A 15,751-nucleotide genomic window follows, 5' to 3' on the forward strand; every position below is an offset into this window, starting at 1 on the left:
AATGCTTAGAACTGATGCGATGCTGTCTGTATGCTGAAATGCTGATGTACTGATGCTGAATTGATAAACAGATGACGAACTGATGCTCTCCTTGTTGCCTAAGAAGGAAACGCTGAGGATAGGATGATCAATGCGTTGCTGAACTGAGATATATGAACTGAACTAGATGCGCTTCTATTTATATGTGAACATGGCTGCTGGTTGGCCAGTTTGCTGCAGTCGGCCAGCCCCCCAGATGATCACCACTTGTCATAAATGCCTACAAGGCTGTCGGCTGCGCATACCATGCTGTTGGCTGGTGCTAACAACCCCGACCTGATGCCTTACATGGTCATGAAGACTAAGGTGCTGATGTTGGTGCTGAAACACCCCCATATACATGCTTATGCTGATATATGCCTGACTAATACTTAAATGTCTTGTTTAATGCTTGATGATGCCATGCCACTTGTACACCTGATGGGTGTGCACGTGACACTTCATTACAACTATCCAATGTCCACTTTGTGACACTCATTGAACATTCACGTGTGAATCCTTCGCTAGGGTTTTGGGGCTTGCTAAGAGTGCTTCTCGTGAGAACAAGATCTTATGCCCAAGTTCTAGGCACCATGGTTCTTGGTACTGGGTGAGTCTTTCATTCCGAAAGCTTGTACAACCTTGGTCTTTTGGGAGGCTTGGTGTCCTCTAGAGCCCCAAGTGTAGAAATATTGGGAAATGCCCACGCTAGTAACACCATTTTAGCTTTGTCACAAGGTTTCTTAAAGTCAATTGAAAAAAAAAGACCTGCTTGTATCGATGCCTTTTTACAAGGCAATTATGGCATCTAATATACACCTTTCTTTAACAAATCTTTAACACTCTAGGCGAATCCACACGGCCATATGATTGCTATGCCATTGATTTATATATTGTGGTGAGCATAATTAGAGGACGCGAATTGGAGAGGATATCCTCTTCTCCCTTATTATGATTCAGCTTAATAATCCCTATGTTAATGTCAAGGGTAGAGTGGCATGTTTGACTCAGTTTCCCAAAGTATCACATCTTGTAGAAATTCTGCAGGTAATTTGTCTATGCCAAGGCTCTTGCTATTCTTCATAGACAAAACTGCATTGTGGAACTGTAACTTGGATGAACACAATGCTAATCAATACACTTAAATACACTAATATTTGATAGACACTTACTCAAATAATACAAGAAGTAATTTGCTGAATTGACAAGAGACACACAATTAACCGGAACCGCCGACCCCTCCCTCAAATAAAGTGTATTGATCTTGGGAGAATCAAGTACATAGTGTCATGGGCATTTCTGACCAATTTTCCATACCAATGCATATGAATACAGTATTGCAAACAAGTGGCTGTCGATGTAGACTTGCAATCCACACTACCCTCTCAAGTGCCCATGTTTCCTACCATTTATTCTCTATTGTTCCACTAACACATGGTAGCAACAATCTGCAAGAGAGCACGTAGGACAAGAGAACACTACATAGGATATGTGATCTTGTAATCCGGTTCCTCCCTTCTGCTACTTGCTTACATATTTAAGCATAAAAGCTTACCAATTGCAAGTAGAGTTGATGACAGCGGAAGTCTTCGCGATGGAAGTCCTTGGAACGATGAGATCTTCGATTAGTCGCATTTCTTCGTGACAAAAGTCTTCAAGAGGATAAAGGTAACCTTGGGGAGAGTTGAAAAGACCAAAAATTACAGCAATAAAGAGAGCTGTTTTGCTGAATTTCAGTCATTAGGAGTGTGTAGGAGAGTGATTAGCATCCGGAAACTCTCTTGGAAGGTTGAGAAACACCTTAGCAAGCTTGGAAATGGAGTTGGGAAGGAGGAAGTGCAGAAAATGCAGCCCAACAGTCCCCATGAAGAAGGCACCAATCTCTAGAGAGAGGAGGAGGAGTGAGGTGGTGAGTTGTCCAGTGTAGGCGGTAGGCAGGTGCTTTGTGGAGCAAGCTAGAGTGGACACATGGCTGGTTACTCCCTTTGTACAAAGGGGATAAGGTCTAGGCGGTGGACATTGGGTTATGTCCACCTCGGGACATTAGTGTGTGTGAACACTGGGCTAGTCATAATTTATAAGTGAATTTTGGTCGCCCAAAACTTAATGAAGTGTGTACACACTCACTTATAAATTAGTGCTAACTCCTAAGGCTAGGTTTATGACCAATACTTACCACCTGTCATATGCCACATAACCATGTCAGCAGACAGTTTCACACGCACGGTTCGCCGGCGGGCGTCCCCTTACCCGGAACCACGCATTGGTCAAGCAAGCATGAAAACAACATGCAATTTTAATTGCAAGCAAGCACATAAATATGCTATGCAATGTAACATTGGTATGGACAATCCGCGTTCATGAGACTATACCAAAATAGATGTGCTCCAAGCAAGTACACGAGGTACGAGATCCAATGGAACACCAATCCACCAAGCATTTCCGGGCATGTACACAGAGGCACAAGTCCCAACGGAAAGCCAAGTCCACAGTAACACATGAGTGGCATCAATCCTCGGCATAAACAACTGCTTTGGACACCAATCCAATGTACATACATGATAAGAAAGCATGGGTGGACCAATTGGGTGCCCAAATGGTGACCTCCCCTCCCTTCCGTTGTATGCAATTGAAAAGCATCCAAATATATCTGAAGCACATGTAGGCAATCTCTAAAGAACTCTTCATCTACCCATTTAGCATCAATGGGAAGATAGTTCTTAAACTTGACAAGGTAACGCTTGACAACTTTGCCTGCACAGCAAGCTTGCGTTCCTTATGATACACAATCTACTCTGGCTGCAAGATCTCCTCAACTTATCCACTTCTGGTGGATCTTCAATGACTGTTTCATTGGGCTCCGGCTCTATATACTTGCGAAGGAGACTCACATGAAAAACATTGTGTATGTGCTAATGACTAGGTAATGCCAATCTGAAAGCTACTTCATTGATCTTTTCGATGACTTGAAAAGACCCATAGTACTTGGTTGCTGAGGATATGCACCCTCTTTGCCAGGCCTCTTTGCAAGTCTTTGCTTTCTCAAATTTCAGCAATACCCAATCATTCTCTTTAACATCCAATTGTCTTCTGTGCTTGTCGGCAGCCTTTTTATGCTTGTCTTGTGACCTTGCAATGACTATCTGCATCCGAGTAAAAGCAATATCCAAGTCTCTTAGATACTCATCAACTGCAAATATCTCATCCTTTGTGTGAAGGATGGGTGGTAAAACGACCTTACCATAAACAATCTCAAATGGGGCCTTTCTCGTAGATGCATGCACCGTGTTGTTGTATGCAAATTCCACAAGTGGTAAGTACTTCTCCCTAGAAGACTTCTGATCTGCCACATAACATTTCAAGAGATCCAACATGGCTGAATTTGCAGCCTCACTTCGCCCATTTGTTTGAGGGTGATAAGCTGATGAGAAGTCCAATTTGGTGTCCATGTTATCAAATAAGGCCCGCCAAAAGAGACTTGTAGTCCTGGGATCTCTATCCCCCACAATGGACTTCGACATTCCATGATGCTTGAACACTTGTGCAAGATATATTTTAACTATATGCTCAGCTTTGATGGTCTTTTTGACCAGCAAGAAATGAGCTTGCTTGCTAAACCTGTCCACAATTGTCCAAATTACATCATTACCCTGTTGGGTGCGTGGCAAGTCCATAATGAAATCCATTGTAATACTTTCCCATGGCTGCGTGGAAATAGGCAATGGCTGAAGCAAACCTGGTGCCTTTTGCTTATCAAATTTCACCTTTTGACAGGTGATACATGCACGTACATGTGCACATGAGTCCTTTCACATACCTGGCCAAAAGAGATACCGCTCAATCATGTGCGTAGTAGGCATTATGCCTCTATGACTACCATATAGAGGAGCATGGCACTCATCCAAAACCTTTTGCCTCATGTCAGACACCACACATAGGCAATTATCTTTCATGAGATAACTCTCTTTGATCACATATGAGGCGTGTGCATGACCAGCCATCAAATCAATCCAAATAGTGGTAAAATCAGCATTCGTATGATACAAATCACGCATGGCAGACAAGTCCCCATGAGAGGCAACGGAGATAGTTGCTACATACGGCTTTCGTGACAATGTATCGGCCACTACATTCTTCTTTCCTGGGGTGTGCAAGATCTGAAAATGAAACATAGAGAGGAAATTGGCCATGCTCATATGCTTCTCTGACAACTTAGTTTGAGTAAGAAAATACCTCAAACTATGGTGATCTGTCTTCACAGTGAAATCAACCCCAAGAAGGTAATGTTTCTATATAGTAAGTGCATGAATTATAGACAAGAGCTCTTTCTCATAAATGCCAAGAGATAGCTTTGCATCATGCAATCTACGGCTCTCATAAGCCACGGCATGTCCCTTTTGATTAAGGACAGCTCCTATGCAATTTCCAGATGCATCACATTCCACACTAAAAGGCTTTTGCAAATCTCGAATGATCAACACTCGACCATGAGTAGTTGCATCTTTCAATTTGAGAAATGCATCCCTCTCTACATTAGTCCATTTGAATGTGGCCTTCTTCTTTGTCAAATCATGCTAAGGAGAAGCAATCCATGCAAAGTGCCGAATGAACCTGCGGTAGTAAGAGCATAATCCAAGAAAACTACGAATTTCATGCACCGAACTCAATTCGGGCTAATTCCGAATTGCATCAATTTTAGCAGGATCCATCCGCACTCCATCTTTGGACACACTATGTAATGTATCTCTGACAAGAAGAACTCACTCTTCTTTGCATTTATGAAGAGTTCTTCAAAAACAATGGCCAAATGAGCTCTATGCTCTTCTTCGGTGTTCGAGAATACTAGGATGTCATCAAAGAAGACACCTGTAAATTTTCTGTACCCACGGAATATGCGATCTATCATTCTATTGAATGTAGCCGGGACATTCGTAAGACCAAAAGGCATAATATGAGTATACTCATAAAGCCCAAATGCTGTCCTGAAAGTAGTTTTGTGTACATCCTCAGGCACTACATGCACTTGATGATACCCACTCGTGAGATCAATTGGGCTAAAGCATGTCGATCCATCCAACTTGTCAAGAATGTCGTCTATGCGTGGAATCGGAAATCGATTTTTGACGGTAAGCTTATTCAAAGCTCTATAATCCACACACATACGAAAGGATCCATCCTTCTTTTGAACCAAGAGGACGGGTGAACAATATGGGGAAGAGCTTGGCTTGAACCAAACCCTTCTCAAGAAGCTCATTTACCTGCTTCATGATCTCCTCTTTTTGGGATGCACTTACACGATAGGCTGGCCTATTAGGTGGTGAGCTATCCGGCACAAGATCAATGCGATGATCTTCCGGTCGTATGGGTGGCAACTCATTTGGTAACTCATCAGCAAAACAATCATTGTGCTCTTGCAAAAATTTCAGCCTATCATTACTAAGAGTGTTTACATGTACATTATTTTCCTCAACATGATCTCGTATAAAAATCAAGTACGCAAAAACACTGTTTTTCATTACTTTCTTAATTTGTACATGAGATACAAGGGGAATGGTATCACCCTATTCACCAGCATCAATTACATGCTCTCAGCCTTTTTGCATGAAGGTGATTCTGTTGGTCTTGTAAGCCTTGCACGGATCAATACGTGTATGCCAAGGCTTTTCAAGCAATACATCACAGCCATTTAAAGGCGCCACAATGCATGGGGAGGCAAGAATTGAGCATAGAACTTCTCCTTGAACTCTTCCCATGATATGCGTCAAACTTCACAGATTTGTCTCCGGCTTTGAAGTCACGAGACTTTGATGCATGTGGTTGCATCTCAACATGTTTTTCCTATTGTTTGTCCATTGGGACAGCCCCTGTGGTGACTGGCATCATTTTAGGACCAAAAGGTGATGCATAAGGCATAGATACATGTGCCCTGTAAGCATGAGGCATGGCTGGCCCCTCAACATGCATTGATACATTTTCGGCCATAGCTTCTCCCTTACGAGCACACTCGAAGGCATGAGTGGCATGAGAGACACGCGGAATACCTGCAGCAACAGAAAATTGTAGTCTATGTTGCATGTGTTGCATGTGTTGCAGCAACAGAAAATTGTAGTCTATGTTGCATGTGTTATGCATGCACATTTTCAACCGGCAATGGCATTTGACACACATTTTGACCACTACCATAAACATTGTATCCTTCACCGGCTACATAAGATATTCCTACATGGCGTGAAGTCACTGATTGTTCCTCTCCCATAGCATGGAGATTCATCCTCTTAGACATAAGTTCTTGTTCGGGCACTTGTGGGGATTCCAAGACATGTGGGATGGTTGCCTTTTCTGCATATAGGCATCCTCGGTACGAGCCAAGTATGCACGTGTTGCATCCCTCGGTTGCATGTGCAACTCTTGAGCAATCATTGCCATTGCATGATGCATATAAGATTCAGCTTTCTTGGCTTTCAAACGGTCATGTACCAATGGATCCTCGCGGCGGTAGAGATTCAATTCTGCTTGTTGTGCATGGAGAAGAGCCTGCATACGAGTAAGTTCAGCCTTCAAGACTATGGACTCTTCTTCTTGCATCTTCTCTTTGCCACGGGATGGCTGTCCCACAAATTCATGTTCCCTATTGTGCACCATACGAGTTTGCTTATCCTGTAAAGCATTGGAGGCATGCATTTCATTGTCCCTGCCTCTTGCGTTAGCATCTCCAACATTCATTGTATGGCTGTCCATAATGTTCTAAGTGTAGAGATAGCTAGTGTTTACGGTGATCGTCTCCCACGATAGAAGTGAAAGAGAACCCTATGCTCTGATACCAATGTAACTTGGATGAACACAATGCTAATCAATACACTTAAATACGCTAAGATTTGATGGACACTTGCTCAAATACAAGAAGCAATTTGTTGAATTGACAAGAGACACACAATGAGCCGGAACGGCCGACCTCTCCCTCAAATAAAGTGTATTGATCTTGGGAGAATCAAGTACATAGTGTCATGGGCATTTTTGACCAGATTTCCATACCAATGCATATGAATACAGTATTGCAAAAAGTGGTTGTCGATGTAGACTTGCAATCCACACTACCCTCTCAAGTGCCCATGTTCCCTACCATCTGCTCTCTATTGTTCCACCAACACATGATGGCAGCAACAATCTGCAAGAGAGCATGTAGGACAAGAGAATACTACACAGGGTATATGATCTTGTAATCTGGTTCCTCCCTCCTGCTACTTGCTTCCATATTTAAGTATAAAAGCTTACCAATTGCTAGTAAAGTCAATGACAGCGGAAGTCTTTGCGATGGAAGTCCTTGGAATGATGAGATCTTCGATTTGTCGCATTTCTTCATAACAAAAGTCTTCAAGAGGATGAAAGTAACCTTGGGAAAGCTTCCCCTATGGTTCAACTTGAGAAAGGAGGGCTGAAATTAGGGTTTTCAGCAAAAAGACCAGAAATTACAGCAATAAAGAGAGTTGTTTTGTTGAATTTTAGTCATTGGGAGTGTGTAGGAGAGTGATTAGCATCCGGAAACATGCTTGGAAGCTTGAGAAACACCTTAGCAAGCTTGGAAATGGAGTTGGGAAGGAGAAAGTGCAAAAAATGCAGCTCAACAGCCCTTATGAAGGAGGCGCCAATCTCTAGAGAGGAGAGGGAGTGAGGTGGTGAGTTGTCTAGTGAAGGTGGCAGGGAGGTGCTTTGCGGAGCAAGCTAGAGTGGACACATGGCTGGTTACTTTCTTTGTACATAGGGGATAAGGTCTAGGCGGTGGACATTGGGTTATGTCCACCTCGGGATATCAGTGTGTGTGAACATTAGGCTGGTCATAATTTATAAGTGAGTTTTGGTCGCCCAAAACTTAATGAAGTGTGTACACACTCACTTATAAATTAGTGTAACTCCTAGGGCTAGGTTTATGACCAATACTTACCACCTGTCACATGCCACATAACCATGTCAACAGACAGTTTCACATTCACGGTTCGCGAGCGGGCGTCCCCTTACACGGAACTACACATTGGTCAAACAAGCATGAAAACAGCATGCAATTTCAATTGCAAGCAAGCACATAAAGATGCTATGCAATGTAGCATTGGTATGGACAATCCCCGTTCATGAGACTATACCAAAATAGACATGCTCCAGGCAAGTACACGAGGTGCTAGACCCAATGGAACACCAATCCACCAAGCATTTCCGGGCATGTACACAGAGGCACAAGTCCTAACGGAAAGCCAAGTCCACAGTATCACATGAGTGGCATCAATCCCCGGCATAAACAACTGCCATGGACACTGTACATACATGATAAGAAAGCACGGGTGGACCAATTGGGTGGCCAAATGGTGACAGGAACTCTTCCTTAGTGAACAGGATTTCCAACAAAGCTGGGAGTTGAGAAAATGTTAGCACAATGCTGCTTAACAAAGAGAAAAGTCTTCTTCGAATTGAAATGGGTATTATCCTCCTTGAACAACGGGGGGAAGAAAATCCTTAACAGCTTCCTTTTAATGAAGGGCATAAGTGCCTTTGGTAGGGTCTGTCAATGTTCCCAGCCCGTCATTATTTGGTAAAAGCCTTGAGGTGTTTAACCTCTGGCTTTCTAGGAGTCCCTCTCTTGGTTCAGCTCCAGCTGGCCTGCAAGCTCGCCTTGCTTGACTCTGTCCAAGAGAGGCGAGCATGAGGTTTTTGGATTGGGATTTGAAAACTAATTCGCAGGCCAAACATGTTCTGCTGTCTTTTGTCTACTTGTTTGCTTATCATTTTTGGCTGTTTTTTAAGTTTTGACTGCATATGTCGTGGCTTCTTGAAGAAAAAAATTGGTCGATGGTACAGTTGGAGAGATTTTTTGGTGGGTTTTTTAAATTTTGACTGCATATTTCTTGGGGGTGAAAAAATCAACCAATGGTACAGCTGATGGAGATGACGAGGATGAGAGCTATGGGTCCCAGGTTATTTTGAACTTTACCTTGTCCTGTGTATGTTTTTCATGCTTTCTGTTGAGGTCATATTGTTGTATGACCATTTCATATTGCAATGCAGGATTCCTGGCAGGATGTAGATCCTGATAACATGTCTTATGAGGTGAACTTTTTTTATGTTCCTCAATGGATAGTTTATTTGGGTCTCGATTGTCACGGTGAAAAAGGAATGCAGATATGCTTGCTCTTAGGAGGGTGCCAAGAAAGAAGGCCTGCATCTTGCAAGAGGTGAGTTTAATTTTGGTCCTTTGTATGGTCTGCAGGAACTGGTGGCATTGGGAGAAGCAGTTGGAACGCACAGCAGGGGGCTAAGACCAGATGTTATTGCTGCCCTCCCTTACTCAAAATTCGTCCAAGATGGTGGCTCAAGCACCAGTATGGAAGACCCGTAAGTTGTCTAGGGGTAGTGCATGGTGTGTTCATTTCTGAATGGATGTGATCATGGGACAGTATAAGCTGAGAGTATTTGTAGGTGCTGCTTTAAGAGGCTGATTGATGGTTTTGTTCATGCAAGAAATTGACCGTATGCTTTGGTTGGGGCAGGTGTGTCATTTGCCGTTTCGAGTACGAGGATGGTGATGTGTTGTCAACCTTACCATGCAAACACCACTATCATGCTGATTGTATCAAGAACTGGCTTCAGATCAACAAGGTAGGACTCACACAAATGTCTGTAACCCTATTATACAGCTTAGAGAGTCATTTTTCTGCCATGTAAGCTTAGGCTGGGTCAGAAAGGGGTGAAAGCCTCAGGAAAGTGTGGCGCTGCCAAAAAGTTATTGGCCAACTTGGTCTGTTGACTGCATTTACAACAAGCAGTGTGGACACGAAGTAAAGTGGCCTAGCAATTTGCCAAGTTACGGATGCTGAAATGCAAAATACCTCCCGTCGGTGCAGTGTTGCAAAGATTCACTCATATACTAGCACGATTGATTGCTTTGATTAAAGCAGATCGTTAAAGAGTTGTGGTTCTGAACAGTCTGCTGGTGCCATGTTTGCCTGCAGCGGTGGGCGATGACTGTGAATCTGGCCTTACAGTCATTTTAAATTTTATCTGCCATGTCAGTTTGCATATCAGCTTGCATAGTTCCCCCCCCCCCCCCCCCCCCCCCTTCTTTTTTTTGATATTCGGATACTTTGGCAGGTTTGTCCAATATGCAGTGCTGAAGTGACTTCATGAGAGGCCTGTCATTGGAGCTTCACGTTAGAGGCCTTTTGATCTGTGGATGGAGCTGAGAAAACAGTAACAGCAAATGTGGAGACCATGCTTCCATTTTATTTTATTTTATAAAAGAAATCAATAGGCTTCATTGAAACAACTCGTTTTTGGCTTGTTATCTTGAGGCTCTCTCTGATCTGACTGCCACTGTATATAAAATTTGTGAAGGCCTACATTCACCTCTGAATGAATTCTGTGAAGGGTCCTCTCATCATTGGCTCGGAACTTGTGTGATATGGATTCAGGTTTTTCAACAATTTGTTGGGTTCTTTTTTTTTTTTTTGTGTGCGCGTGTGCGCTGGGGGGGGAGGTTGGGATGATGCATTGTGTAAATCAACCTACAGGAATAGATGGCCAGTCAACCTTAATTTCTAAAGGAAATCATCTGTAGTCTAGACCTCTTTAGTTGGATCCATTCTCTTTCATTAAATGAAATCAGATTTCTTTTAGTTGAGATGAATGTATTTGGTTGCTATGCTTATGGGCACAAGCTTCGGTCAACACCAATGCAACACCAAGGCATCAATCTCTTTTTACTTCCCAAGCATATGATTGCCTCGTCTACTTACTCCTGCCAACCCACCAAGCTTTCATGGGTATGTTAGGCCAAATTTGTGGTCCAATAAGAGAGAACACCCAAAAGAATTAAACCCTACTAATCAGCTAGTGAGCTACGTGAAAGCCGAAATCCCATTACAAGACATTTCACAACCAAATTATCTTTTTCGAAGTATTTGAATGCATGAAAGGTGTGGAAGGTTATGCATTTGGATGCACCAAAGTTTTACTGGAAGTTAGCTATTTGGTGTGGTGTCTCTAAACACTCATTTTAAGACTGTTGTTTGTTGGTTGTTCATGCTATTCCTATACAAGTAGGGTTATACATGTGAATCACATTGAAAATGTGTAGTGATGTTTTTGCATGCGTGCCCTCTTTGGTATAGCAAAGCAAGGGAAGAAAAAGCATTTATTATCAAGTGATAGAAGAAGCACAATGAGTAGGATGTATGAAAAACCTTTTGTGCAGCACGTTGTTTAGTTCTTTATATGATCATAACTCATTTAATTGTTGCAATGTTTTATTTTGCAAGATGCTCCTCAGAATGCATACCTTGAATGTTTGTTCATATACTGTTACTTGCTTTTGTTTTTAAAGAAATCAGACATGGCATTGTCATTAATTCGTTGTTGGATGGGAAAGCTTTTTTCTTTTCTGTTTGATATCTACCTGGGCAGCATAAGCATATTTTCTCAAATAATACAATCACATTCAGTCATGTTGGTCGGCCCATGTTAATAATAAAAAAAATTGTATTTTTTTTCCAGCTAGCATTAGGTCGAAGATCCTCACGTAGTTACTGAATTTCCACCCCCCCGGCAGGCGCTTAATTATCTGCCTGTCGTCGATGATGCCAAGGAAGCACCAAGGGGGGTTTTGAACCAAGACCTCTTGGTTCCAGGCAAATACCTGCACCACTTGTGTTGTGCTATCACCTTATTGGTGAAAAAAAAAGGTAAAATACTTTTATATGAAGATCATGACCATGTAATAATACCTTTGAAATGTACATTGAGAAGCCAAATGCACAACCATCTAAGCATTCTATTGCATGTAGAAATAGGCAAGAGAGAAAAAGAAAACCAGTTTCTATGTAGGGAGGATTTTATATAGAGTTTCTTTTTGAACAAAGGATTGTGTATGCTGCTTGTTATTAGTGTTATGTAGGAAGTGAGGCATTTTGTTGGGACATGCCGTGTTAGGTAAAGATGAAAGAGAGAACACATTGACAGACAGACAGGAGTAGCCATCACGCTCCATACGAGAGAGAGAGAGAGAGAGAGAGAGGGGTGTAGGCATATGCTCACTTATGGTAGTGCTGTGTGAACAGGGCTTAACCAAGGGCACTTTTTCCCATGTGGTTTTTCCCCTTGGACATCAAGTGTGAAAGGACACTCTAACATATAATATTTTGTACTTCTATATTATATGGATGTGGCACACATGCAAGGGTTGACTTGCATTTTGTGGATACCACACTTTTGGCTCTCTCTCTCTCTCTCATTTCTGTGTGTGAGCTTCTCTACCTTGCACCTAACCCTAATGTGCAGGTTTGTGTGTGTGAGTGTGTGAGTCCAACACCCAACATTTGGTATCAGAGCTGGGAGCTGCTGGCCTTGGAAAACTGCTACTGGAAAAATTTCTGCGAAATTCCGTCCGCAGGCTGCAAAATTTCGTCGCCTGCGTTTTTCCGTCCGTCGGATTCCGTCGGAGCTCCTCCGTCCAGCCACCAGTTTCGGGCGGCACTAGTGGGGAGCCCACCACCTCCGCCCAGCCTCGCGGGCGGCACCGCCCTCCAGCCGGCGACCCACCATCAGCGCCGCCCAGCTCCGTCACACATCTGGGCACCGTCGGGGCCAGGTGCTCGCATCAGATCCGTTTCCACGGCGCTCACCTACGCTCCGTCTCGAACTTGCCGTTTCTGTTCCGTTACCCACGGCGCCCACGTCATCTCCTCCGTTCGAGCCAGCGCGTCCGACACCAGCGTGCCCAGCAGCGCCCTGCGCTCCGTCTCTCCTGCCGTCCGCCGTCTTCATTCCAGTCGACGTCGCCCATCGGTTCCGGCCCAATCGCCCGCTGCCATCCCGTTCCGACTCGCTCCCGCCAGCAACTAAAGTGGCTTCCGCTTCTGACCTGTTCGCTCGACACAAGCAACGGGAGCCCCGTCGCCTTTGCACCGCCTGCTCGACAAGCGACTCCAGCGCGTGCTGCTCCCTCCTTTTGCTGCTCGCCAGACACCAACATTTGGTATCAACTCCAGCGACTAGCTCGTTGCCTGCCTGGTGCAGCTCGCCTTCGCCTCTGCCATCACCTCCATACGTTTCAACCCAAGCTCCCCATCGGGCGGCTGCCCTCAGCCATCCACCATCCAGCTACCTCCGTGTGCCTAGGAGGCCACTCGACTGTGTGCTCCCAGCCACTCTGCAAACCTGAAGGTATTTCTCTGTCAAAATTTTTTATCAAACCCAAATACAAAATCTGCAGCCATTGCAGTGCAGGTCATATGTCGATTTTGCAGACAATAAATACTGTGCAATCAGATTGAAAAGAAATTGCAGGTGGAATTTGGGGAATTTACCAATTTCAGGACAAATTGAAAATTGGGCATGCTGCTTTGCCTGCAATTTGGGGGTTTTTGAAATTGAGGTCAAAATCAGCAAATTGAACCTCTCTTATTTGCAGAAATTTGGGGGTTTTCAAAATTGAGGTCAAAATTGGCAAATTGGAGCTCATACATTTGCAGAAATTTGGGGCTTTTGTGAAAATTGGCCAATTAGATGCACATTGAAGCGATTGGAGTGCATACAAATTGGGGATTTTCTGATTGGAGCATGTAATTGGGCATTACAGCTGGGATTTGTCGCGTATGTATACACATTGAGTGTAATTGGACAATTTGGTGCAGGTTTACACTTGCTTTGGTTTGCAGGCATACATTTGCGCAGGACATTTGGTTGCCTGGCAGTGCACATTGTGCTTGGTTTGCTTGTAGATATATTTTGTTGACATGGCACAGAATGCTACAGATGTATTTGGTGTGCTCACCCAGGAGGACAAGCTGGATGGATCTAATTACTCCCTCTGGAGTTTTATGATCCGTAATTTGCTGGTAGCCAAAGGGCTTTGGGGCATCGTGTGTGGTGATGACACACGCCCACATACCATTCAGCCAGCCACGCCTCAAAGGGGAGGTGCTCAAAGAGCTCCTGATGCAGATCCTGCTCCCACACAAGAGCAAAAGAGATGGGACTCTAGAGATGCACAGGCCATGTCATTGATAGCCCTTTCAGTAAAAAGGACTATTATTCCGCACATTCGTTCATGCAAGACATCGAAGCTTGCATGGGACACATTGGAAGCAATGTATCAGGTACGCAACAAGGCAAGAGTTGCCTACTTGAAGAGGCAATTGGATCTTCTTTCTATGGATGAGGGTGACTCCATGGCAGATCATCTCACCAAAGTGAAAGATTTGCAGGAACAATTGCTCAACATTGATGAGGTTATCCCAGACAGACAGATGGTCACCAACACTCTTCATTCTTTACCGCCTTCCTACTTGGGCTTTCACACCTCTCTCAACCTCTCGATGAGAGGAGGTGGTGATCCCGTCACTTTTGAAGAGCTCGTGGGTTTACTCTTGCAGGAAGAGCAAACAAGAGCAAACATATCGAGCAACCGTGGTGGAGAAAAGGCATTTACAGCCAAGGATAAGGGTAAAGCAAAGAGCTTTAAGCATGGGGGACAACAGTCTAGCAAGGCTGGTCATGGACAGCCCTCTTCTAGTGGTGAAAAGTCTGACAAAGGGGATGCAAACAAGCCCAAAAAGAAGGGCAAATGTCACTACTGCCATAAGCCTGGACACTACATCAGTGAATGTAGAAAAAGAATTGCAAAAGAGAAAAAGAAAGAAGCAGGCAATGCAGTAGCAGACTCTTCGGATGACAAAGCACATCAATCAGCTAATGTAATCCAGGAAGAGTACACTTTTTTGGTCACATGCACTAGTGACACACCAGGTGCTTCAGACACTGATATGTCTTGCATTGCATCTGACAGAAAGAATGCATCATGGTATTTTGATAGTGGTGCTTCGAGCCACATCACTTCATGCAAAGATGTATTTCAGCACTTGGTTTATGCTTCAAATGGCCGCACTGTATCATGTGCAGATCATACCACATATCCAGTAAAGGGAATTGGTAATGTCATACTTAATTGCAGCCAATGGTGCCAATATATGTATGAAAAATGTATTGTATGTTCCAGGGATAAAGAAAAATCTGCTCTCCGTCTCAGCCATAAACGACCAAGGTTTAAAGGTTGAATTTGAAGATGGGAAGTGTTTGGTAAAAGACCCATCAAAGGGTTATGAAATAGTCACTTCTGGAACACGATACAAAGGCTTGTATAAGCTGGACAGCTATGACAAGCGCACTTATGATGCAAATACAGTGGCTGCCCACACTCCTGCTATGCATGATGCAGAGCTATGGCATGCTCGTTTTGGGCATGTAAATTTTCAAAGTTTGATGCTTTTGCAGAAGCATCATATGGTTGATAATATGCCGCCTCTTGAGTCTCCGCCAAGACATGTATGTGAGGGGTGTATTTTGGGAAAGATGCATCGGAAACCATTCCCCGAAGATGGAGCTGTTAGAGCTGAAAGTAAATTACAGCTCATACATAGTGATGTATGTGGTCCAATGCGGACACCATCCATAGGGGGGCATCTTTACTTCGTCACATTCATTGATGACTACTCCAGGTTTGCTTGGGCTTACCCTTTGAAAGCGAAAGAAGATGTGTTTACATACTTTCGACACTTTGTAGCAATGGCTGAAAATATGTGTGCATGTAAAGTCCAAACACTTCGCTCAGATAGAGGTGGAGAATACATGTCAAATGCATTCAAAGATTATATGCTTCAAAAGGGCATCAAACACCAATGTACTGTGCCTTATA

The 15,751-nt window shown here is 43.7% G+C and overlaps 1 protein-coding gene across 1 annotated transcript in view; it reads left to right on the top strand.

Annotated features, from left to right (window-relative positions):
• Positions 1 to 10,448, top strand: part of LOC147609821 (E3 ubiquitin ligase BIG BROTHER-related-like) — a 53,436-nt gene extending 42,988 nt beyond the window's left edge. The window contains exons 4-8 of the mRNA XM_086786717.1: positions 8,941 to 8,978; positions 9,070 to 9,111; positions 9,272 to 9,396; positions 9,552 to 9,660; positions 10,153 to 10,448. Coding sequence (XP_086642843.1) covers positions 8,941 to 8,978; positions 9,070 to 9,111; positions 9,272 to 9,396; positions 9,552 to 9,660; positions 10,153 to 10,188 — 350 coding nt within the window. The 3' untranslated portion in view covers positions 10,189 to 10,448. The remainder of the gene's footprint in view (positions 1 to 8,940; positions 8,979 to 9,069; positions 9,112 to 9,271; positions 9,397 to 9,551; positions 9,661 to 10,152) is intronic.
• The last annotated feature ends 5,303 nt before the right edge of the window (positions 10,449 to 15,751 follow it).

This window comes from Cibotium barometz, chromosome 50, assembly GCF_041138505.1.
Source record: "Cibotium barometz isolate CiBa-2024 chromosome 50, ASM4113850v1, whole genome shotgun sequence".
Taxonomy (NCBI): Eukaryota; Viridiplantae; Streptophyta; class Polypodiopsida; order Cyatheales; family Cibotiaceae; genus Cibotium; species Cibotium barometz.